This window comes from Ranitomeya variabilis, chromosome 2 (assembly GCF_051348905.1).
Source record: "Ranitomeya variabilis isolate aRanVar5 chromosome 2, aRanVar5.hap1, whole genome shotgun sequence".
Taxonomy (NCBI): Eukaryota; Metazoa; Chordata; class Amphibia; order Anura; family Dendrobatidae; genus Ranitomeya; species Ranitomeya variabilis.
The window spans coordinates 283,705,880-283,729,465 of NC_135233.1; the positions used below are offsets into that span (position 1 = coordinate 283,705,880).

At 45.0% G+C, this 23,586-nt stretch overlaps 1 protein-coding gene across 2 annotated transcripts; it reads right to left on the reverse strand.

Annotated features, from left to right (window-relative positions):
• Positions 1-775: 775 nt before the first annotated feature.
• On the reverse strand, positions 776-22,326 carry LOC143805565 (cysteine-rich hydrophobic domain-containing protein 2-like). Of its 2 annotated transcripts, XR_013221267.1 has the most exons (7): positions 21,080-22,326; positions 17,362-17,416; positions 15,742-15,897; positions 15,487-15,543; positions 15,323-15,382; positions 5,809-5,946; positions 776-1,109 (listed from the first exon to the last, which is right to left on the reverse strand). XR_013221267.1 is itself a non-coding variant. In XM_077285062.1 (6 exons), the coding sequence occupies exons 1-6, from the start codon at positions 21,346-21,348 to the stop codon at positions 5,896-5,898; spliced, it is 648 nt and encodes a 215-aa protein (XP_077141177.1). In that variant the 5' UTR covers positions 21,349-22,326; the 3' UTR covers positions 3,376-5,895. The 2 variants fall into 2 exon arrangements, 1 of the variants encoding a protein (XP_077141177.1); XM_077285062.1 differs by lacking the exon at positions 776-1,109 and having other exon boundaries at positions 3,376-5,946.
• Between the last annotated feature and the right edge of the window lie 1,260 nt (positions 22,327-23,586).

Genomic DNA, 23,586 nt, shown 5'->3' on the forward strand with positions numbered 1-23,586 from the left:
TCCACACCTTCTTATTATAATTTGTAATGTCTGTTCATTGTTTTTTTCTACCTTTTTTGGTTTCTTGAATTAACGTTTTTATATTTGTCAGTTTTTCAAAACAGAAATATGCCTTTTTGACCGGTTTTCTTTTTGGACCTCAAAGGGAATCTGTCACCCCCGAGGACGTATATGACCTATTAATATGAGCATACAGGTATTAGAAATGTTACACTAGTCTAACCTGTATGCCTCAAATTAATGGTCCTGTTGCTGAGACATGTTATATTCATTCTGTATGCTAATGATTTCTTCCACGCTCCGGGCCATGCGGTGCTGCAAGAAATCTCCGCCACCGGCTCCAGTGACTTCTGGCATGCGCACCGATAACGTGCTCTCCCCACTTCCTCCCTGCATAGTCATTGCCATGTGCACATGGTTCCTAGCGATGACTGAAGGGAGGAAGTGGGGGGAGCACCTTATTGGCGGGCACGCCCGGAGGTCCAGTGACTCACCTGCGCAGAAGATTCATGAATAGAGTTCCCTTAGAAAGGAGAGGTATGCATCACTGAGGGAGTGCAGGGCGCAGGACCATAACGGATGTGCATGGGAGGGGGGGGCAGTACTGTACGGAGGACAGGAGGCAGGGATTTCTTCCAGACACCGCACGCCCCAGAGCCTGGAAGAAATCATTAGCGTACAGACAGTATAACATTTCTCAACAACCACACCATTAATATGAGGCATACAGGTAGGACTAGTGTAACATTTCTATTACCTGTATGCTCAAATTAATAGGTCATATACGTCCCGGGGGGGGTTAGTGTGTGACGCATTCCCTTTAATAAATTTAATTATTTTTCTTTTCTCAAATCTGCTTGTTTTATTCTTTGCCACCTTATAAAAAGGTTAATTAAATGAAATGCTCAAGAATATCTGAACTTCACATTGATCTATGAGTAATTGAATTTATTAGACACATCTGGAGAAAGGGGGACTTTAAATACATACGTATGGCTGTAGCAGGGATGCCTAGGCCCAGGAACTTGGGACCTTATGTATTATCTTTTCATGTGTAGGTTAGTCTACCACATTTTGGAGTCGTTTTACATCACAAATGTAGTTATTTTCTGTAGAAAAAAAAAAAAATTGAGTAGGATCCCCCTCATTTTTCTTAACCAGATGAGGGAAAGCAGATAGCTGGTGTTATTAAACTGGGAAGGGGCCACTATCCCTGCATCTTTCTAGCTTGTTACTAACAGGTCACAACAGTCTACATAGCCTTCACTGATTATTAGAAAGGGAAGTGCCCCCCCCCCCCCCCTTACAAAAAAAAATAATGAAATGATAGACGGGTCCCCCATTAATTTTAAATAACCAGTTAAAGCTAAACAGACAGCTGTGCTTTGATATTAATGGACTGGATGGGGGTCATGGCTCTTGGCCCCCTCCCAGACTATCATCATCTCTCAGCCGCCCCAGTTTTACGTGCGCCAATTCTGAAGCTTAGCCTCGACTCTTTCCACTTGCCCTTATGCGTGATCAAGTGGAGTAATGTTTTTGGGGTTAATGTCAGCTGTTTTATGTTTGATGACAGCAAGCCAAGGGGTTAGTAATGGAGAGGCATCAATAAGACACCCCATAAAATAAGTATGTATAGTAAATATATTATAATAAAAGAAAAACACAGAAAAAAGTCCTTTATTTGAGCCACTATTTTGACCATTTATTAATAACCAAATTAAAAAAACAAAACAGCAATCTCACCTCTCTGCAGATAGTCCACATAGCTGATATCCCACGACGATCCCCAGCTCTGCTACATCCGGTTGGTTTGTTGAGCGGTGAAACGATGCGATCGCTCACCATGCTAGCAGGAACTCACTAACAGTAGCGTGAGGACGCGCCTGCAGTGAAGAGTGGTGATGTCAATAAGGTGACCGGCGTTAGTCACAGCTCCTTGCTGCACGCGCATCCTCGCGCTGAGTTCCGGCTTGCGTGCTGAGTGGTCGCATCATGTCACCATTGTCTGAACAGGTGATTTTTTTTTATTTTTTTTTTAATATATGGGTAAAACAGGATCAGGGAGTCTTTTGCGCAAATAAAGGACCTTGTTCCTTGTGTGTTTTTTTTTTTTACTTAAACTTACGAGGTTAGTAATGTGGGTGTCGTATTGATGCCTCTCCATTTCTAACCCCTGGGATTGATGTTAGCTGACATTACAAAGCTGACATCAATCCCCAAAACATTATTCCACTTGCAAACGCTCCAGGGCAAGTGGGAAGAGTTGAGGCCAAGCGCCAGAATTGCCACATCTAATGAATGAGCCATTTCTGGGGTGGTTGAGGGAACGTTATTAGTCTGGGAAGGGGAAAATATCCATGGCCCCTACATAGCCTATTAAAATCATCCTGCAGCGGTCTGTTTAGTCCTTGCTGGTTATTAAAATTAAGGGGGACCCCATGTCTTTTTGTGTGTGTGTGGGTGGGGTGGGTCATCCATTTTTAATAACCAGTAAAGGCTACGCCTGCAGCTGTGAGCTGTTATTAATAAACTGGGAAGATCCATGGATGGTGTCCACTTCCCAGATTAATAACCACTCCCAGCTGTCTGCTTTCCCTCAGCTGGTTTAAAGAGCTTGGGTTTTCCTGACAACGCTCAGGTGACCGCCGAGTATTTATTATGACTGCTCGGAGATTTCATTTTCATTGCGGCAGCTGAATGATTTACAGCTACTAGCCAGGCTGAGTACATGTGGGGGTTGCCTGGTTGCTAGGGAATCCCCACATGTAATCAAGCAGGCTAGTAGCTGTAAATCATTCAGCTGCCGAAATGAAAACTAAATCTCCGAGCAGTCATAAATACTCGGAAGTCACCTGAGCGTGCTTGGGATAACCCGAGCAACGAGTACACTCGCTCATCACTAGTCTTTATTAATTAGATAAATACATGTACAGCAATTGATAAACACAAAGCACTGATTATACATCTCGCTAACATATCGAAATTTATCGAAATGTTAAATTATTTTATTACTTAGAAAAATAGCTTGAAAATGACAGTATGTAAAAACTGAAGATTAAAAATGCATTACGGATGCTAGGTGAGAAAAATTGCATTGTACTCGCATGACAATCCTCCTACTTTTCAGGAACAACAGAGCGATTTTATTTATGCTGATGAGTGTGAGCCCTAAAAATAACAAAAAGTGCAAGATGCATCATGCAACAGTGTCAGCAGTACCTAATAAACCCTATTAATGTCCTATTTCAGTCACAGTATTTGTCCCTTTACAGAGGTCAGAGGTTTCTAACAGTCTACAATGCAGACGTGAACAGAGCCCGAAATGTATATTGGCCAAAATTACTAGCCATCTCATGTGTATGGGGGGGGGGGTTGTTTCCGACTTTCCCTTGACATCTGCCCAACACTTTCATTCTCAGGAACAAACTTCAGACGACTCTGAAAGTGCTTACTCCCCTTTTCCAACTGAGGCGCATGCATGCTCAGCCGGGCAGTGTGTGTGTATGGGGCAGGGAGAGAGGGTCGCTTGGCCACGCACTATAACTAGCGTATGGCCAGCCTAAAAGCGCTTTCAGATGCCCGTTTTCATAGGTCCGACCTCAGATCGCAATGCATGGACTGGCCGAGTGGGACGCGATAGCATGATACGTTTCTATGAGGCTGTCATGCTCAGTTCGAGAGATGAACAACCAGTCCGTGCATTGCAATACGAGATCGGCGCGATGATTATGGATGACTGAAAAAGCTCTAAGACTGAGGGTGCATGACACAGGGATTCTCCTTCAATATCGGTCATGCACCGCTCAGAGCATTCAGAATAACAGTGCTTCACTTCTACCTGCAAAGGTCCTTCAGAACAGGCCGCCACACAAGCAGTTACCTCAGTACGTATATTTACAAGCACTCTTGGTACTTAAGAAAAATACTTGTTAAGGTGTGAAAAATAGAGACTTGATTTGGACTTGAGTCCTGTTTCATGTTCTATATACATATATCATATTCTATTGAGCAAAGCACAGCGAATAGGTTGTCTTTTCCTATTTCTTTGCTAGTATTTAAAAATCGTTTTCTAAACAATTACTCTCCAATTAATCAAAAACAATACATCAATTGTGTGGGTAGAACAAGCCAATACAATGCAAGATACAGGTGCCTCTATTCACACACCCAGATCTGTTCCAGAAATATCTGTGCACTTTCCCATACTTTGCAGAAATACATGCACACATGCTGCAGAAATAAACCAGATCAGAAGCACAAAAAACTGAAAGTTCACAGCGAAATTTCTGCACAAATTCCATACACAAAAAAAAAGATAGGAGAGCATAAAGTTAATAAATGGGGTTTTAAAAACCCCTCCATTGGAGTAAAATAGAAAAAAAAAATAGATTATCTTCACACATGCCCAATCTGCAAAAAGTTATATCCAAAGGTTTATCCGCACTAGAGAGGAGCGGATATCCCAATCCCCGGTCCAGGTTAGTGCCCTTTAGCTGCAGACAGAACTGCCTGAATTTCCAAAGCCTTCCAAGACATCTGTGTGACATCTTGCCAGCCCGACTAATCAAAATCAGAGCCTGGGATGCCAGAGGGTAAAGAAAATGCACGCAGCTCCTTTCCATGACCAGAGAGCACCAACCTGGACAGTGATTTCACAAAGCGATCCGGTCCGCACCAAAAGCCACAATGAAAATATTTGAGAATTTCATTGCAGATTGTGTGTGATCTGACCATTATTGCTCCCAACATGATCACCAGATATATTCCGCTATTACTGGCACAATGTAGAGTGTGGCGACATATGGGGCATAAAAGAAATCCGTCTGCCAACGCACAAGTACAAAAAGTGCAAGTTAGCTGGGTGATTGGCTCCTATGTCATTATATGGCTTTGTCAGTAATGGATTGTTAGCCTCTATTGACAAGAGACCAGCAGCAAATGGCAATAAAAAACATGGTTCATTTCAACAAAAATTAGAGAAAAGGTTCCTACAATCAAGCGAGCCAGGGAATACATTTACAACCGATGCAGAATCGTTGGCCACATAGTAACAGCTATACTACATTCTGTAAACATAAGTAATACTTGCAGGTCTGGAAAAGGCAATATTTACAGTTTTTGGTTAAATAATCTGTTGCAGTATATATTTATAGATGTACAGTTCAATTTAACGAAATGGTTAAGAATCTAAGAAAGTACACAGCTTGTATAAGAGATCCGTCCCAAAATGCATGAAATCTAATCCTTTATAACCGGCTATTGAAATGTAGGACTCCAAATATTAGTCAGTAGAGGAGGCTGCAAGAGCAGATGGAGAATAACAGGAGTCAGCTCCGATTACTACAGAAAAAATAATAAGAATATATATTTATAGAAATCTAGCAGCACTAGAAGAATGAAAAGGACCGAGACCATGAGCTAGAAAAGTACTAGAAAATCAAAGGGTAGGAACAGTAAGGCAACAAGCTAGATTTAAGCAGCACTAATATACACCCCTAATTCTCACTATATACAGGGATGTGTATAAACGTATATATAACATGTAAACGCACACATATATATATGCAGCCCCCGCCAGTGTGAGGTGGCTACAGTCACACAAGCTGCCTGACACTGTCACTGCGCGGGGGAGGGGAGATGAAGTGCAACACAGAAAGCTTCCCTTAACATAAAAAAATAAGTGTGTGCAAACTTTGTTCTTTTCTACACATAATAAAAATACCAGTCTATGAGGTTACCATACAGCTATACAAAAGACCCCCCCACCCCCTTGTGTTTTTAAAACACAGCGGATGTACAGTATACCTTTTCTTTCCAAAACCATCTAAAAAGGCACTAAGGGTAGGAAAGACAAGTAACAAAAACATGAAATGAAGTGGGGACAGGCTCTCTTCAGTCCGGTCGAAAGATAGGATACTTTGGTAAGAATTCTATTAATATGACCTGAAAGAGAAATGTAGAGAAAGATCATCAGCAAGTATAAACAGACTGGACATGTTGGCTGACTCTGCCCCATCCTCAGGCTCTTAACTCGCTAAGGGATGGACGAATCCCTTTAAATTGACCGCAGGATCACCAGAGATCTAATGCTGCCACAAACACTACAACTCCCTTTGGTTAAAGTTCACACTGTCAGTATCTGCTCAGTATTTCATATCAGTATTTGTAAGCCAAAAATCAGAAGGGAACAATATAATAGAAACATGTCACCACTTCTGTATTTTTCTCCAGCTACTGATTTTGGCTTACAAATACTGACCAATGACCGCTCATTTGACGCCATTAAAAATTTTAGTTTATCTACCATTAGCCTATTACACAGTAATTAACAATGCTACATTCAATTACACCAGAAAAATAAATAAATAAATATAAATATATATATATATATATATATATATATATATATATATATATATATATATATATATATATATATATAGTGTATTTTTAAGCAAAATAAATAGATGTTATATGGTTTCCTTTGCCATCAGTGAGGTTTCACATATCTTTGTGAACCTAAAAAATATTTTCTTCCTTTTGGAGAAACAGAGGGAATCTGTTACCAGGTTTTTGCCATGTGATCTGAGAGCAGCATAATATAGGGACAGAGACCCCAATTCCTGTGATTTTTCACCTACTGGGCTGCTTGCTGCAGTTTAGATAAAATTGGAGTTTTATCTTCTGCAGATCTTGCAGTTCTCTGAATGCTGAGCTCTGCATAACCCCGCACATACCACTGATTGGTAGCTTTCTGTGTGCACTGTGCATGGGCAGAAAGCGGCCAGTCAGTGGTGGGAATGAGGAGACACTGAGCTCATGGATATCGAGGACTACATGGCAGCAGGTTTACTAGTCCTTCAGGAATATACTGCTGTTAACCAGCAAGCAGTGCAGTAATTGACACGTCACTGGAATCAAGAGTCTCGGCCCCTACATTATGATGCTCTTAGATTAGATAGCAAAAACTGATAACACATTCCCTTTAAGATAAGGTTCACAAAAGCAATAGAAAGCATGGGATTCAAGAGGAAAAAACATCAAAAAGGATCAGCGTCCTTTGCAAATCTGAAGCCAATAAAAAGACTGCTAAAAACACTAACCATATAAACAAGTTGTTTTGCAACAGAAATAAATAGGAAGAGTATTTCAAGCATTTTGTGTGATTTTTCAAGCTTTTTTTTTTTATTTAGATGCACCTGCACCATAAAAACCCCTGCGTGCACATAACACCACTTCATTTAATAGCTGAATTTGGAGCTTTATTTTCAGGCAGAGAGGCCTCAAGAATTGACAAGCTCGTACTTTATCAAGACTGGCATGGTTCATGCCATCTTTGTGAGTCAGAAGCGCCTGATTTATTACTGCACACATAGGAAGCTTTTTCAAAGAGCTTGGTAGGCATTTTTTTTTTTTTTTTTTTTAAAGTGGATTTTGGATAAGAATCTGCTCCAAAATCTATGTGAACATACTTGAACTGTGAAGCAATAGATTTTTTTCCTACACCTGCATCTTTTGCGCTCACTGAAATCAGTTTGCTAACATTACTGTAAAAGCGAAAATTGTTGTTCGCCATCTTTAGCAGTTACAAACTTTCCAAAGAGAAATACGTACGCTACTTACCTGGTAGCAGTGTTTTTCAGGAGCCATGACAGCACAACGAGAGAGGGGATCCGCCCTTCAGGGACAGGAAACCTACTGACATAAAAGGGCGGCACCTCTCCCCTGCATCAGTTAGTTCCAGAGCACGAGAGGACCCCCCTGGTTAGTAACACAGAAACAGCATAAACTTTGGTACAATTTATTATGTAAGTGAATATATCATTTAAAAGGGAAAAACGAAAGTGTTGAGCCATCCGAGAAAGAATAGGGTAGGGAATATAAGGGTGCTGTCATGGCTCCTGAAAAAACACTGCTACCAGGTAAGTAGCGTACGTATTTATTCAGTCGCCATGACAGCACAACGAGAGACTTTCAGAGAAGTAAGATTAGGGAGGGATAACGGCCTCAAGTACCCTTCTCCCAAACGTGAGGTCGGAGGAGCTACCCAGATCTAGCCTATAGTGTCTAAGAAAGGTAGATGGAGAAGACCATGTGGCCGCCTTACATATGTCTTCAATCGACACCTCGGATCTCTCTCCGCCCAGGATGTTGCTACAGCTCGAGTAGAGTGAGCCTTTATACCTTCTGGGATCTCCTCGCCACCTGCTGTATAAGCAAGAGAAATCGCCTCCCTGATCCATCTGGCTAAAGTGTTTTTAGATACTCGAAGACCCTTTTTAACCCCCTGGTACGATATAAAAAGGGAGTTCTCTTTTTTCCAGGTATCTGTAACCGAAATATATTTAAGGAGACACCTTCTCACATCTAAGGAATGCAATTTACGTTCTTTATCATTAACGGGATTGGAACAGAATGACAGTAGAACCACCTCCTGTAGCCTATGAAATTTTGTAGCAACTTTAGGAAGATAAAGGGGATCAGGTTTCATAACTCTATCCTCTCTAAACTGCATGTATGGCGGTTGCCTAGATAATGCTTGCAGATCACTAACCCTTCTTGCGGACGTGAGAGCAACTAAGAGGGCTGTTTTAAATCGACAGGATTTTGATTGGAATAATATCAATAGGTTCAAACGGGGTTTGCGTCAGAGCTGAAAGAACCAGATTTAGATCCCACGGAACTATCTTTTGTTTAATAATAGGTCTGGATCTAGTAACCGCCTTGAAGAACCTAGAAATCCAGTAATTGCTGGCCAAATTAGAATTGTATAGCGCCCCTAGAGCTGACACTTAGCCACTAGCACTCTTAGAGTCCAAGCCTAATTCTAAACCTTTTTGTAGAAATTCTAGAATTTGATTAATACAAGGTTCTTGGTCAATCTGAGCTCCTGAAACTGACAAGAATTTTTTCCAAACCCTGACATAGATGTTTGTTGTAGAGGTTTTCCTACTTTTAAGAAGTGTATTTACCAGATGTCTAGAGAACCCCTTCCCCCTTAGCAGCGACCTCTCAAATTCCACACTGCTAGGTGCAAGTTGGCTACTCGTGGATGGAGTATTGGGCCCTGACAGAGGAGATCTGGTAATTCTGGGAGAATCCATGGCTGAGTGACGGACATCTTCCTCAGCCAAGGAAACCACGATCTCCTGGGCCAGAACGGGGCTATCAAGATTACCCGGGCCCTGTCTTCCTGAATCTTCCTCAGAACTATTGGTATTAAGTTTAGAGTGGGAAAAGCATATGCGAGACCGAAGCGCCATGGTATTAGGAGAGCGTCCACTGCATACGGGTTGTCTCTTGGATTTAGGGAGCAGAATTGGAGTAGTTTTTTGTTTCCTTGGCTGGCAAAGAGGTCTATTTCTGGACATCCCCATAAGTGGATGATCTGATTGAAGACGGTCGGGTTTAAAGACCAATCCCCCGTCTGAGCTTGTTGCGGCTTAGATAGTCGGCCATGGTGTTGAGCTTTCCTTTTATATGAAGTGCCGTGAGAGAAAGTAGGTGATTCTCGGCCACCTGAAAAATACGATCCGCGACCTCCATTAATGAACTGGATGATGATTAATATAGGCCACGGTTACCTGGTTGTCCGAGAACAGCCTGACGCGACGACCCTGTAGGGGTATAAGAAAACTGTTTAAAGCACGTTCTACCGCTAAAAGTTATTTTATGTTGAAAGACGAGTCTTGTTCCGATTGGGACCATAGCCCCTGGGCCTAATTATTTTCCAAGTGCGCCCCCCATCCCTTGGGGCTAGCATCAGTAGTTATTATTCTAGTAACATGGTTAGTCCAGGGAACTCCTCTACGTAAGTTTGAAACGCGAGTCCACCAATTTAGTGAATGAATGGATTCAATGGATAACGAGAATTTGCTGTCAAGATGAACCCCCAGTCGGCGTGAGTTATGTAGGACATCCCACTGCAGTGTTCTGGTGTGATATTGGGCCCAGAGAACCGCCGGAATACAAGATGTAAGAGAACCAAAGAGTGACATGCCACTTCTTACAGAGACTAAAGGATTATTAATCACCCTCGTGGCAAGCTGATATATACTATCCACCTTCAAATCTGGGAGGCGACATTCCTGCCGACTAGAGTCTATAACTAGACTCAGAAATTCCTGCGTTTTCAAGGGCTGTAAACGGGATTTTTTACGGTTATTAATCCACCCTAATCTGTGCAATACTGCAATCACTTTTTCCAGTTGGACTTTACAATGTGATTCTGAAATGACCCACAATCAATAAGTCATCCAGATAGGGAATTATTAATATGTTCTGCTCGTGCAGGTGCCCAATAACCTCTATCATGATCTTAGTAAATACACGGGGTGCGACTGCGACACCAAAGGGAAGTGCCCGATATTGAAAGTGTTCTACTGTGCCAGCAAGTGAAACCGCCACCCTAAGAAATTTTTGATGATCTACGTGTATTGGGACATGGTAGTAGGCGTCTTTAAGGTCTAAGACAGAGGTTCCCAACGTTTCTGACCTTGAGAGCTACATTCAGCTCAGAGAGGGTCGGGAGCCACATCCAGCCTTGAGAGAGGGTTGCGAGCCACATTCAGCTCCTGCCCCCTCACAATAGTGGCAACCAAAGCCCCCATTACAGGCATAATGGTTAACCAAAACTTTTCCACAAAAATCAGGCCAAAGCAGTATACTAAGATCCAGGGGTTCCCACAATACCCCCATTCAGTATTCTCCTATAAAGCACTCTCAAGACACTGTCACATCCAGCTTCAAACATCTCATCTGACAGGTGGTATCATTTTGTCTCCAGCGTACCATACTTAAATAATCTCAAAACCTTTAAGACCAGTATATGTGCGTCCAGATCTGCTGGCCTTTCAAGTTGATAATGGTGCGAAAGGATCCGTCAGGTTTTCTGACCAGGAACAAAGGGGAATAGAACCCCTTACCTCTTTCTTCTACGGGCACCTTGATTAGAACCTTTTTCTGTTGAAGTTCCTGAACTTCTGATTCCAAAGCCAATTGTTCTGCAGGGGAAGAATGGATGGGTGTCAGCTTGAATTTGTCCCGAGGGACCTGATGGAACTCGAATCTAAAGGCCCCGTCACACATAGCGATTTACCAACGATCACGACCAGCGATACGACCTGGACCGTTGGTAAGTCGCTGTGTGGTCGCTGGGGAGCTGTCACACAGACCGCTCTCTCCAGCGACCAACGATCAGGGGAACGACTTCGGCATCGTTGAAACTGTCTTCAACGATGCCGAAGTCCCCCTGCAGCACCCGGGTAACCAGGGTAAACATCGGGTTACTAAGTGCAGGGCCGCACTTAGTAACCCGATGTTTACCCTGGTTACCAAAAAAAACAAACAGTACATACTCACCATCTGATGTCCGTCAGGTCCCTTGCCGTCTGCTTCCTGCTCTGACTGAGTGCCGCCGTACAGTGAGAGCAGAGCGCAGCGGTGACGTCACTGCTGTGCTGTACTTTCACTTTCACTTTGCGGCGCTCAGTCAGTGTGGGAAGCAGACGGCAAGGGACCTGACGGACATCAGATGGTGAGTATGTACTGTTTGTTTTTTTTTACATTTACGCTGGTAACCAGGGTAAACATCGGGTTACTAAGCGCGGCCCTGCGCTTAGTAACCCGATGTTTACCCTGGTTACCAGTGAAGACATCGCTGGATCGGTGTCACACACACCGATTCAGCGATGTCAGCGGGACCTCAACGACCAAAAAACGGTTCAGGCCATTCCGACACGACCAGCGATCTCGCAGCAGGGGCCTGATCGCTGGTACGTGTCACACATAGCGAGATCGCTACTGAGGTCGCTGTTGCGTCACAAAACTTGTGACTCAGCAGCGATCTCGCTATGTGTGACGGGGCCTTTAGACCTGCTTCAATGATGCTTAGAATCCAAGGACTATTAGTGATTTGTATCCAGGTAGGGTAAAAGGCTAAAAGCCTACCCCCCACCTGGTCCGCCAGTCATTGGGGCTTTTTAAAGTCTCAGGAGGAATTAAACATGTATCCTCTACCTCTTCTCCTGGTGTTGTCATATCTGGTAGTTTCCCTATTTGACTCTGTTAGATCTCCTGCGGTTAGACCACCCTCTATTATAGTCCCGTCTATAAAAAGGTCTCCTTAGGAAAGGAAAACGTTTCTTATTATCTCCGGCCTTATCCAGTAGATCGTCCAGTACTGGCCCAAACAAATGAGATCCTTTGCAGGGAATGCTACACAGCTTCGACCTGGCCTGTAAGTCTCCTGGCCAACATTTAATCCACAGCACTCTCCGGGCTGCGTTAGATAAGGCAGAAGATCTGGCGGCAAGTTTAACGGAATCTGCCGACGCATCTGAAAGGAAAGCAGCAGCATCCTGAATAATAGGCATAGAGGCTAATATCTCATTTCTGGGAACCTTGTCCTTGAGCTGATCTTCTAAGTGACCGAGCCACACCATCAACGACCGAGCTGTGCAAGTGGCTGCGACTGCTGGTCTTAGGGAACCTGCTGATGTTTCCCAAGCACCCTTAAGGAAAACGTCAGCTTTCCTATCCAAAGGGTCCTTCAGATTCCCTAAATCCTCAAAATGGAAGAGAGGTTTTCTTGCATGCCTTGGCCATTGCCGCATCCAGTTTCGGAACTTTGTCCCATGAGGATGATGCATCTTCCTCGAAGGGATGCCTCCTTTTGAAGGCTGGAGGAAGTGACCCTTTCCTTTCGGGTTTCTTCCATTCCCTTGAGATTAATGATTTGATCTTATCCACTACAGGAAAGGACCTCCGGGATTTCCGATCCAGACCTCTGAACATAACATCCTGAATGGAACATTCTGACTGAGGCTCCTCAATCCCCATCGTGTTGTTGACTGCTTTGACCAAGTTGTTGATTCTGTCGAGCGACAAACAGGCTCGACTAGACTCTATGTCCTCTGATGAGGCAGACGATGGGAGAGAGTCAGAACTCAGTTCATCCGAATCCGAATCTATCACAGAGACTGGGGATGTCACTTTTTTCTTTTTGGCCTCCACTTTATGCAATCTCATGGAACCTCTCACTTCTTGCCTAACCATCTGTCTTAGCGTGGAAGTGAGGTTAGGGGCCTCCTCCTCAATAAGGTGTTATATGCAGGATCTACACAATGTTTTTTTATGGCCATCAGGGAGTGGTTCAGCACACTCGGCACACTGCCTATGCTTGGATTTAGTAAAGCATTTCCTCCCCTAGTAAGGAGAGCGGGAATATAAGGAGGGACAATAATCAGTAAGCGAACTTTCACGTAGATCACTTACCCAGCCCTGCAGTGAATGGTACCGTAGATGGGGGGTCCTTTCTAGCCGGGAATTCTTTGCGGCCTGAGGACTTATCTGGCTTCGACTTTTGAGCCCTTTTAGCTCCACCAGCGCGACTGCTGCCACTGGGAGACCACCACAGGCTCCTCCGATTCCTGCTGCTGCTGTTGCCGCTGCGAAGTTCCGTTTGGCGATTCCATCATGAAGGAGAAATGGCCAGGAACACCTTGTGGCCCTCATGCAGCGCTTAAATTATGCCCCCTAAGGTACCGCCCCCGGATGGGGGTGAGCAGGGTGATGAGGTGGCGAGACCGGTACCTCCAATAGGGTCCGCTCTACCCCCGGGCTCCGCCCCCGCCATCTCTCCCGGGACCTAGCCAGCAGAGACGCCGGAGCGCCGCCATCAGCCGGAAGGACGCAACTGCGCATGCCTCGTCGCGTCATCAGGCCGCGCCGCCCAGCCACGTCACTTCCGGTCGCGGCTGCAGCTTACACAGCGAGACGCGACCAAGGATGCCAGCGTCCCCCAGACCGACGCACACGTCTCCCGGGAGGTGTGGAGATATCGCAGAGGCCCCAGCTACCCAGGAGGAGCCCCCCCCCCCCCCCCTACTTACCAGGTACGCGCGACCCTGTAGACCACAATAGAAGCTAGCCCCCCCGACATGCAGGCTGCTTCCTCCTGCCGCCACCGACACTAACAGTTCTCCTGCTGTGTGGTGCTTCCAGCCTCCTGACTAAACCGAGGTAGGGGACCCCCACCACCTGCATCGGCCTGTCAGGAGTGGGATTTTCTTCTAATCTTCGACCTTCTTCTTAAGGCCTGCCTGAAGAGGTTCCGCTGTCAGGGACAGGAAACCAACTGATGCGAGGGAGAGGTACCGCCCTTTTATGTCTGTAGGTTTCCTGTCCCTGAAGGGCAGATCCCCTCTCTCGTTGTGCTGTCATGGCGACTGAATAAATTAATATTCACTGTGCTGGCAGTAAATTCATTTCTCTTATAGCATAGGTTATAGCCGCCAGATTCCAGCACACATCCTACTTACCTTCCTGCGCGCCCTCGCTGCATCTCGTTCATTCCGGCGCCAGCTGCTCTTCTAGCCAAGCAGTCATGTGGCTCCGCTCATTAAGGTAATGAATATTCACGCCTCTCCACTCCCATAGGTGTGGAGTGAATATTCATTACCTTAATGAGCAGGGCCACGTGATCGCTCGGCTAGAAGACCTGCTGGCTCCGGAACGAACGAGATACAGCGAGGGCGCGCAGGAAGGTAAGTAGGATGTTGTTTTTTTATTTTTAATAGGAACCATGCATACAGGGATAGGGGATAAGGAGCCATTCATACAAGGACAGGGGATCTATGCATACCTGGATAGGGATGAGGGGACAATTCATACCCGGGCTTATACTCGAGTCAATAAGTTTACCCAGCTTTTCGTGGCAAAATGAGGTGCCTCGGCTTATACTCGGGTCGACTTATACTCGAGTATATACAACACTAATTCCTAAAGGCAGAACTCTAAGCTGCCTCTTTCTGGGACTAAAGCCCACTAGCTTTTCAGGGTACAAATCAGCATGAAAACAACACACATGACATTGCTTTCAGTAACTTGTATGGTATGGATTGAAAACCAAATCACAGGAAAAAAAAAAAAAAGAAGTTGCATTGGGTATCCATATGTATACTAGCCTCAATGAATGGGGATAATCAGGCAGAGGATCCAGGGCATACAAAACTGCTAATCTGGAGCAGAGACCCATGGGTCATCTGCAGATTTTGCACTGGACTGTCCAAGGTGGGGGGTGGAGAATAAAAAAAAATCTTTTTTTATCCTTAATCAAATTTCATATATTAAAAGGCCTTTATTATTTTTCCAATAAAAAGACTAAGGCTACATAGAAATGACACGCTTTTAACTGTTTACGGTCTTTTTGGAGTGCATTCATAGTGTCCTGGGACTGCAATGAATGATAGAATAGGTTTATAGACGTTTTAATGGATGAAGTGAAGTTGGTAAATAATTTCTGATATTCAATACTCACATATTCCATCATATTGTTCGACTCACATTTCCTTCTACTCAATTTCCAATGCAAACCAAGCTTAAAAAGAAAAAAAAAGTAAATAAATAAAGTTAAGACAATCAAACTGTTTTATCTATATATATATATTTTTTTTTTTTATAGATTTCAGTTTTACAAGTTACCTTGTGATATAAACGGTTATTCTCCCAGTCCAATAGTTTGTGCATGGATCTTCTCGTCTAGCGAAACACAACAAAGAACCATAGAGTCTAAAAAATCCCCACAAATCATAACCTAAACCACAAGGAAAAGCCCCTTAATGTTACATGATTTAATGGGAAGTGAAAGGCACCGTACATATAGGCCCAACAGATTGGTGGGGAACAATTGTGGGACTCATCCATTTCTATAAAAGTGTTTCACGTGCAATTACTTACTCTTTTGTTCAGGCAAATAACGGGCCACAAACTTAAGCCTAGCGTACAACAGCAGCAAATACAGCCACATAGCAGCCACTTCACATTGAGAGGGAGATTCTTCCTTAAGCATGTATTCACACGGCCGATGCTGATCTTAAACTCTTCTGGGGCAACCTGCGGTCACAAAGCACCATTCTCAGTGCTCAGCGGACAACATAAAAGGTGATAATAATAATAATATGATATTAATCAGAAATAAAAGAACATTTATGGCCAAGAAAAACGTATGCAAGGTTACGTTCCTACTAATAGGAAAGCTTCCATTGGTGACAAGTGTAATAAACGGCTGACAACGTCCTTGCCTGTAAAATGTGAGACAATGGCCATATAAAAGAGCAGCTTTACAGAGCTGAACCATTGCAAATATAACACTAGGGTTAGAAGAAAAAAAAAATCCAGATCTATATAAAGGGTATTATGGGGCGTTTGCTTGCTAGGTCATGTTTCTACAATTTTGTTTTGTTTTTTTCATCAGTTTTAAGTTAAGGAACAAAAAGGGTTTCGTTCTGGTTGTACTCCATGAAGAGAAGCATTATTTCCTTTAGGCATCTCCTTTTTTAAACATTGTTAAAAGGGGGGTCATAAGATTTTATGGCAGGATACAAGCAGGGCAGCAAACAGAGAAAACGTAAGCAGAACCCAGCAGGCTTAGTCTGGCCTCCAAAAAGCCAAGAGTGGCTATTATGACCCCATCAATCACGTGCATCTTAGCTGACACCACCAGGGGAACGGTTTATGACGGACAATTCGGCACTGCAGGCTTATCTCCCAGCACAATGTCTTATTGTTGAAGGCATTAGGACAGGAAACGGCTGTGTCTTCCCCTAAGGCCCGAACACATCAGTGTCACCTGAAGAATGTACCAGCCATGAAACTAAACGTCTTCAGGTAGGACACTGATGCCAGTTCTTTCTGATGGAGGTATATCCTGATGCCATCCTCAGGTCACAATAAGATGCCCAGCAGATATGGACCCCAATGCTCACCCATTTAAGTTGGGAGAATAGCCCAACATCCAGCACATCGGTGAAGCCAGCCGATGGAGGTTCCAAAGCCCAAGGGCTCGTTCACACATCCAGTTTTCTTGTATGAGTGCTATCCGTGATTTTCATGGATAGCACTCACACCTTTGAGTCTATGGGGCCATTCACATGTTCGTGATTTTCCACAGACCAAGTGGTCCATGCAAAATCACAGAAACATGTCCAATTTGGATCTGAGTGTCGGATCAGAATTGTCAATACATGTCTATGGGTCCGTAAAAAAAAAAAAAATCAGACAGCATCTGAGTGCACTTAATTTTTTACAGACTGTCACATAGGAGAAACTTTTTGAAAATCGATGACACTCGAATCACACTCTGATCGGCATAATCAGTCTGCTTAGATAAGAGGCTGAAGGAGGCCCAAGAGGAAGCGTCATAAGCCGTGGTGCTGCAGCTGTAACCACCACTAAAACTTCTCAAATTAGAGCAAAGAAATAATCGGCAAGGGAAACTGCTAAACACCTCATCTACTAGATTTAAAAAGGCATCAAACCTATTAAATAACTATATAAAAAGGATAGAACCATGCTTACCTTTCCTGTTAAGACAGAGGGGAATTCTGCATCAAACTTGTTGCTTAAACCAAATCTACAGGAAGAGAAAAGGTACAATAGTTTTCACCAGTTAAAACTTACCCATGGCATTTATACAAGTTCTACAGATTATACACCGACTTTCCATAACCTCATGTACTGGGAAGTATTAGATCCGAAAATCATGTACAACAATCCATTTCTGTAATCTCACGTTATAACACATTGCCCTCCACTGACCACACACCCATCTACATAGCTTATCGCTATGTGAACAGAGCATAAGGTAAGTGTTGGGGTGCAGAACACCCCCAGATTACCCCCTAAAGCTATAAAGTGGCATACGGTGGTAACTGACCATGATGCAATGCTAAAAAAAAGGAAATGCCTAGTTACCAGCTGGCATAGGAAACACACTGGTATGCTATAATATAATTAAAGGGTTGAGAATCCGTCACTTTTTAGCCTCCAAAAATGTCACAGATCAATAAAATGATTCCCCACTGTAGAATCCCATTACATAATACATAGCTGCTGCCGTACCGAATGCAGGAGCCGGGGAACAGAGCAGGATGCCGTTCCCCAAGTCTAGAGATACGAGAGGGCCGCGCCATGCTGTTATTTGGAAGTGGAATCCGCTGTGTGTTTAGAAAAGAGGATGACTAGGCACACCATCGCACCAGAACTGTTTGCACATCGAATAAGAAATACCCTAGAGGGGTTATCTAGTAACAGAAAAATAAAGCGTATTTGTTAAGCATCTTTAAATGAATCTGTCAGCAGGTGTTTGTTAAGTAATCCGAGAGCAGCATAATGTAGGGGCAGAGACCCTGATCCCAGGAGACGTCGCCTGCACTTTCCTAAATCTCGTCCACAGGCTGCGTGGGCTAAAATCTGCAGCACGACAATGATTTCATAGAACGGATTTAGGCACGGAATCCACGACAGATTCTTTTTCCTCCACGAGTGGACATACCTTTAAAGGGAACCTGTCACCTGAATTTGGCGGGACCAGTTTTGGGTCATATGGGCGGGGTTTTCGGGTGTTTGATTCACCCTTTCCTTACCCGCTGGCTGCATGCTGGCCGCAATATTGGATTGAAGTTCATTCTCTGTCCTCCGGAGTACACGCCTGCGCAAGGCAATATTGGCTTGCGCTGGCGTGTACTCCGGAGGACAGAGAATGAACTTCAATCCAATATTGCGGCCAGCATGCAGCCAGCGGGTAAGGAAAGGGTGAATCAAATACCCGAAAACCCCGCCCATATGACCCAAAACTGGTCCCGCCAAATTCAGGTGACAGGTTCCCTTTAAATGTCTGTTTATGCCGATATTAAGGCTATGATCATACGCTGTGTTTTTTCTCCGTACAAATTTTCAGCTGCGTTTTACAGTATTAGCAAAATCTAAGATTTCTGTATTTTTCACCCATTGAAAGCAATAGGTGGTGGAAAAAACAGAACGCTGAAAAAAATGCAGATATCAGTTGTTGCTGCATTTCTGGTACCAAAGCCTGATGAAGAATCAGAATATTTTTATGCAATAAACTATCAGCATCCACAAGAAATAAATGTACGCTGACAAAAACGCAGCAAAAAAAAAAAAAAAAACTAAGCAAACCCTGCTTTTTTTAAAGCAAGTTTCCTACTGCCAAGAAAGCAGGTTTCGCCTGTGGAAAAAAGCGCATCAAAAACGCAAAGAGTGAACATAGCCTAAAGAGGTTGTCCAGGATTCTCACAAACATTCGCCATCACTGGGAGACTGCAGACTTGTGAATTCTCGCAGTGAGGATTCTCAGAGGCCGGGGGCGAGACCAAGCGGTCACGTGACCACGAGCAGGCGATAGGTCACATCCCAACTAGACGTGCAAAGCCTTGTTCAATTCATCTCTATTGAGCGAGTCTGCGCACATGAAGACAGAATGTAACCAGGAGTATGTATAACGCATGATTGTTGTCATGTGACCACCCGTTCCCACCGCCGGCATCAGGGAATCCATGTGACGCTCACCACGAGAGTTCAGGTTTTGTGATAATATTATTAATTATTATTATTAATAATAATAAAGGTGATAAACCTGTGGACAACTCCTTTAAACACCAATCCAAATGTTTGTGGCTGGAACACACCTTTATAAGCCAGCAACTTCTTTCCTATTATGTATATTGGAAAATGGCAGAAGCAATGAGTGACACGTGTACAATGTACTGAAGTGGGCCGTTATCAGTATTTTGCACCTCTACTAACCATTATTATGGGGGCCCCTGCATGCGGCATTGCATTAGTACAGTGACCAGGTCTTGGTAACTCTGGCTGCCTTTTTTCTGTACTAATCTTGTTGTTTTTTGCCATGCAGCACAGTACATGTAAGAACTAGGAGGTGCGGTAAGGAGCAGACGTGCCCGCTACGCTCAGCGCGGTGACAAGCGGGTCGGGTTGCACGAGTCATCTTGATGAATTCTTGGCCCCTTGTAAAGTCCTTACATCACTACTGGTAAATATAGGAGCCGAGGACTGCAGGCAGGACACGACCACATGGCCACATACGGCTATCGGTGGGTAAATTCACCTAACCTGGTCACACACACATCCGGAAGGAAGAAGGTATATTTGACTGACAGCTCCCTCCCCTGCCCCCAATTCTCAGCCACACAGTATAAGTGTACATGTGTCTGTATGGGCCGAGGAGGAAGCTGAAGGGGCCTCATCTCCATCTATATACTGCAGCTTAGTGCTTCATTTTTTTATTTTTTTTTTAATTGAAAACTCTTCGGTACAATATATGCATGTGTGTAGCCTCCTCTCTGCGGACAGCAGCTCCTACACGGAGGGATAGAGACCCCTGTTCTAAACACAGATGTAGGAGGACTTGCAGAGAGGTGGAAATGTCTGAGGCCACATGTGGTGGAAACTGTGTGTCACATGATTTCAGCGTGGAATTCACACTACAATGAGTGTACTGAGGTGACCGGCCAATCCCTGTGTGGGATCCAGTACAGCGGGCCAGGACCTGCTACATTCCTCTCCTCGGGGGCTGCACTACCTAGGCCAGGACCTGCCCCCACCCCCTCCCCCAGCCTGCACTACCTATGGGGGTCCAGTACAGCCACGTCCGGACCAGGACCCCCTCCCCCAGCCTGCAGTACCTATGGGGGTCCAGTACAGCCATGTCCGGACCAGGACCCCCTCCCCCAGCCTGCACTACCTATGGGGGGTCCAGTACAGCCACGTCCAGACCAGGACCCCCTCCCCCAGCCTGCACTACCTATGGGGGTCCAGTACAGCCATGTCCGGACCAGGACCCCCTCCCCCAGCCTGCAGTACCTATGGGGAGGTCCAGTACAGCCAAGTCCGGACCAGGACCCCCTCCCCCAGCCTGCAGTACCTATGGGGAGGTCCAGTACAGCCAAGTCCGGACCAGGACCCCCTCCCCCAGCCTGCAGTACCTATGGGGAGGTCCAGTACAGCCAAGTCCGGACCAGGACCCCCTCCCCCAGCCTGCAGTACCTATGGGGAGGTCCAGTACAGCCAAGTCCGGACCAGGACCCCCTCCCCCAGCCTGCACTACCTGTGGGGGTACTATATGACGTCACAGAACCCCTTGTAGGAGGACGCCCCCCACATCCAGCACGGAGAACACACACACACACACACACACACACACACCGGGGCCGTCACATGTGAGCACACAGAGGCCGCAGCTCCCGCCGTCTCTTACACGGTAATGTGTCCGGCTCCCCTCACCACCACCGGATCCGGAGCGTATCTAAGCAAGTGTTCTTCATCCACCACCCGGCCGGGGCCTGTCTCCCGGTCCTCGCCCTCCTCTTCTTCCTCCTCATCTAACTCGTAAATGGTATCAAAGTCCGCCATGTTGGGAAGCAAGACGCTCATGACGTCACCACAACACCGGGCGGGGAGTGCGGCTGCGTCACGTGACACCGGGCAGGGGGCGGGGCTGTGCGGGCTGCAGAGCAGAGCGCACATGGAAGGCAGGTGCCGGAGGAGACCCGGGAGTGAGCGGCTGTGCAGCGGACATGTAACGGCAGGGGGCAGGTGTGCTGCCTTTAGACAATAATCTGTCTCATTAGAGGTTGTATCTGCAGTGCAGCGAAGTGTTCCGTCCTTGGCTGCTTTTACACAATGCGCATGCGCCCAGTCCCGCTGGTCCGGGGTCCCAGGATCATTACTACCTAGGGGCGGAAATGCCAGTGTTCACATTGACGTTGGACCGTATACACAAGCTGTATAACAACACGAAAACCGACTGACATCTTTCTTATGAAGTGCTTATTTACCACAAAGAGGATGTCGCCAGAGCTCTCACTACACGCTGCAGAAAGTATGACATCACTGCCTTACACCTGAGGAGGCTGCTGTAGTTACTCTGATAATCCTGTGTGAGACTAGAACTCCTTTACCTCCTTCCATGTAGAATGACTGCCAGCTCCTCAGTGCGCCTCCTCCCTGCTGCAGCTGACATCTCACACTACTCAGTACAAGCTGCACCTGTCGGTCAGGCTGGGTGGGCAGAGGCTGAATTCATTGGGTTTCATGAACTATTTAATTTTGTAGCTGGGCTCGTAAAACTCTCAACTTAATATCAGGATTATGCAGCCATTCAACCATGGATATTCAAGATGAGTACACCAACCTCATCAGGTCTAAGAGATCCATTTAATGATGTGTGCAGTTGTATTGTGCAATTTGGTGAGAGATTCCCTTTAAATAATTTTTCTAGCTTTTAACTTAGTTAAAGGAGGTTATTAATGTATTCCTTATAAAATACCAGCACCTTTCCTTAGAAGTTAGCATTGTGCCATTCCTCTGTTATTAGTCCTGGAAATTGACACCTGTGAGTTACTGTCCCGCTTGTCAGTGCTGATTGGGCAGTATCTGGGTATGGACGCTCCTCCCAAAAGGTAAAACCTTGTTGTCTATTTATTTCTGCATTTCTAGTAGGAACAACAGAGAATCTTGTGAAAACTCGCTTCGCCTCGGACCACCACCTCTCCTCCAAAATGGCCTGAAAACACTAAGTGACTCATGTTTTTAAGCAACTTTATGTTGTGCAATCATTTTTGTGGATGGGACCCAATGGTTCTGAATGGATTGGCATAAATCGCTTGGATGTCGCTCATAGTTTTCCAAGTGCAGTGGCGTATGTGCTGGACTGGTGCTTCCTTGAGACCGGATCCGGGACTGTTGTTCTTGTGTTCAGCTCCAGCGGCCATAGCGCCACTGATCCAAGCGTCCATCATTAGAGCCTCAGCGTCCCCAGATTGGTCACGTGCACACACAGAACTGCAGGACATGTTCTCTATACTCAGCCTCTAAAGAAAGGACCTTTGCTGTTACCTCTTATGTGTACAGAGACAAGGAATTCCATTTACTAAAACAAGATTCATTTTATTGTAGTAATGCATTAGGACCGGTTTTATAGACAGAAATCAGACCTGGGTAATTCCATAGCTGAGCTATAATCCATTTCTTCGACCAGGGCCTGCGATCTATAATAAGTCTTCTAATAAGACCTCTGTGCAAATATTAGAAAGTTCTGCAACCCATCAGTAGCTAAAGAGTAAGCTTCTGTTACATAGGACAGAAAGCCCTGGGTTTTGTGTGTGGCATAAATATTTGTTATTTATAAAAAGGGAATGAATGGTTGAAAAACGATAAGAGAAAATAAAGAGTAAAATGCAGCAAATACATTCATAGAAGGTAGTCTGGGATCCATGCCTGCCATACGTGGCTATCCTCTGTCAGCATTGCAGTCTGTCTCCAGGATGCCATGAATGGTTGCTGCCTATATGGAAACAGCGTCCTGCCTGTGTCCTATAGAGGAAAGGGTGGCTCTGGTGGGAATCCACATCTGCACACGCCCTGAATGGGTTTTTTCTTTGGTCATGACACATGAAAGTGAGTCTGTCAGGCCAAACCTATAGCATAAACTGAGCACCTAGGCCCTGCCTGATTCATCAAGACCGACGTGTTGGGAGTCAGGCCTCTTAATTAATCAGGAGTGTCAGACAAGTGACATGCGCCTCATTACATCTCTTATTCCAGTCAAGGCCTGGAGTAAGGAACGCCAACACTTGTCATGAATTAGACAAGCTGTGGTGTCACACCTCCTGCCTAGCTCCTCTATTTTGGCAGAGCTGGGTAAAACTAGTACGAAAACAGCAAACGTTTCCACATTTTTGTATAACTTTTGTAAAGATTTTG

What these genes read in the sequence shown, in the direction of transcription:
- LOC143805565 (XM_077285062.1), bottom strand. Translation starts at nt 21,348, where the DNA reads ATGTGCGCTCTGCTCTGCAGCCCGCACAGCCCCGCCCCCTGCCCGGTG. An exon ending in ATAACCGTTTATATCACAAG is followed by an intron (nt 15,383 to 15,486) that starts GTAACTTGTAAA and finishes TTTCTTTTTAAG; the next exon opens with CTTGGTTTGCATTGGAAATT. An exon ending in CGAACAATATGATGGAATAT is followed by an intron (nt 5,947 to 15,322) that starts GTGAGTATTGAA and finishes TTTCTCTTTCAG; the next exon opens with GTCATATTAATAGAATTCTT.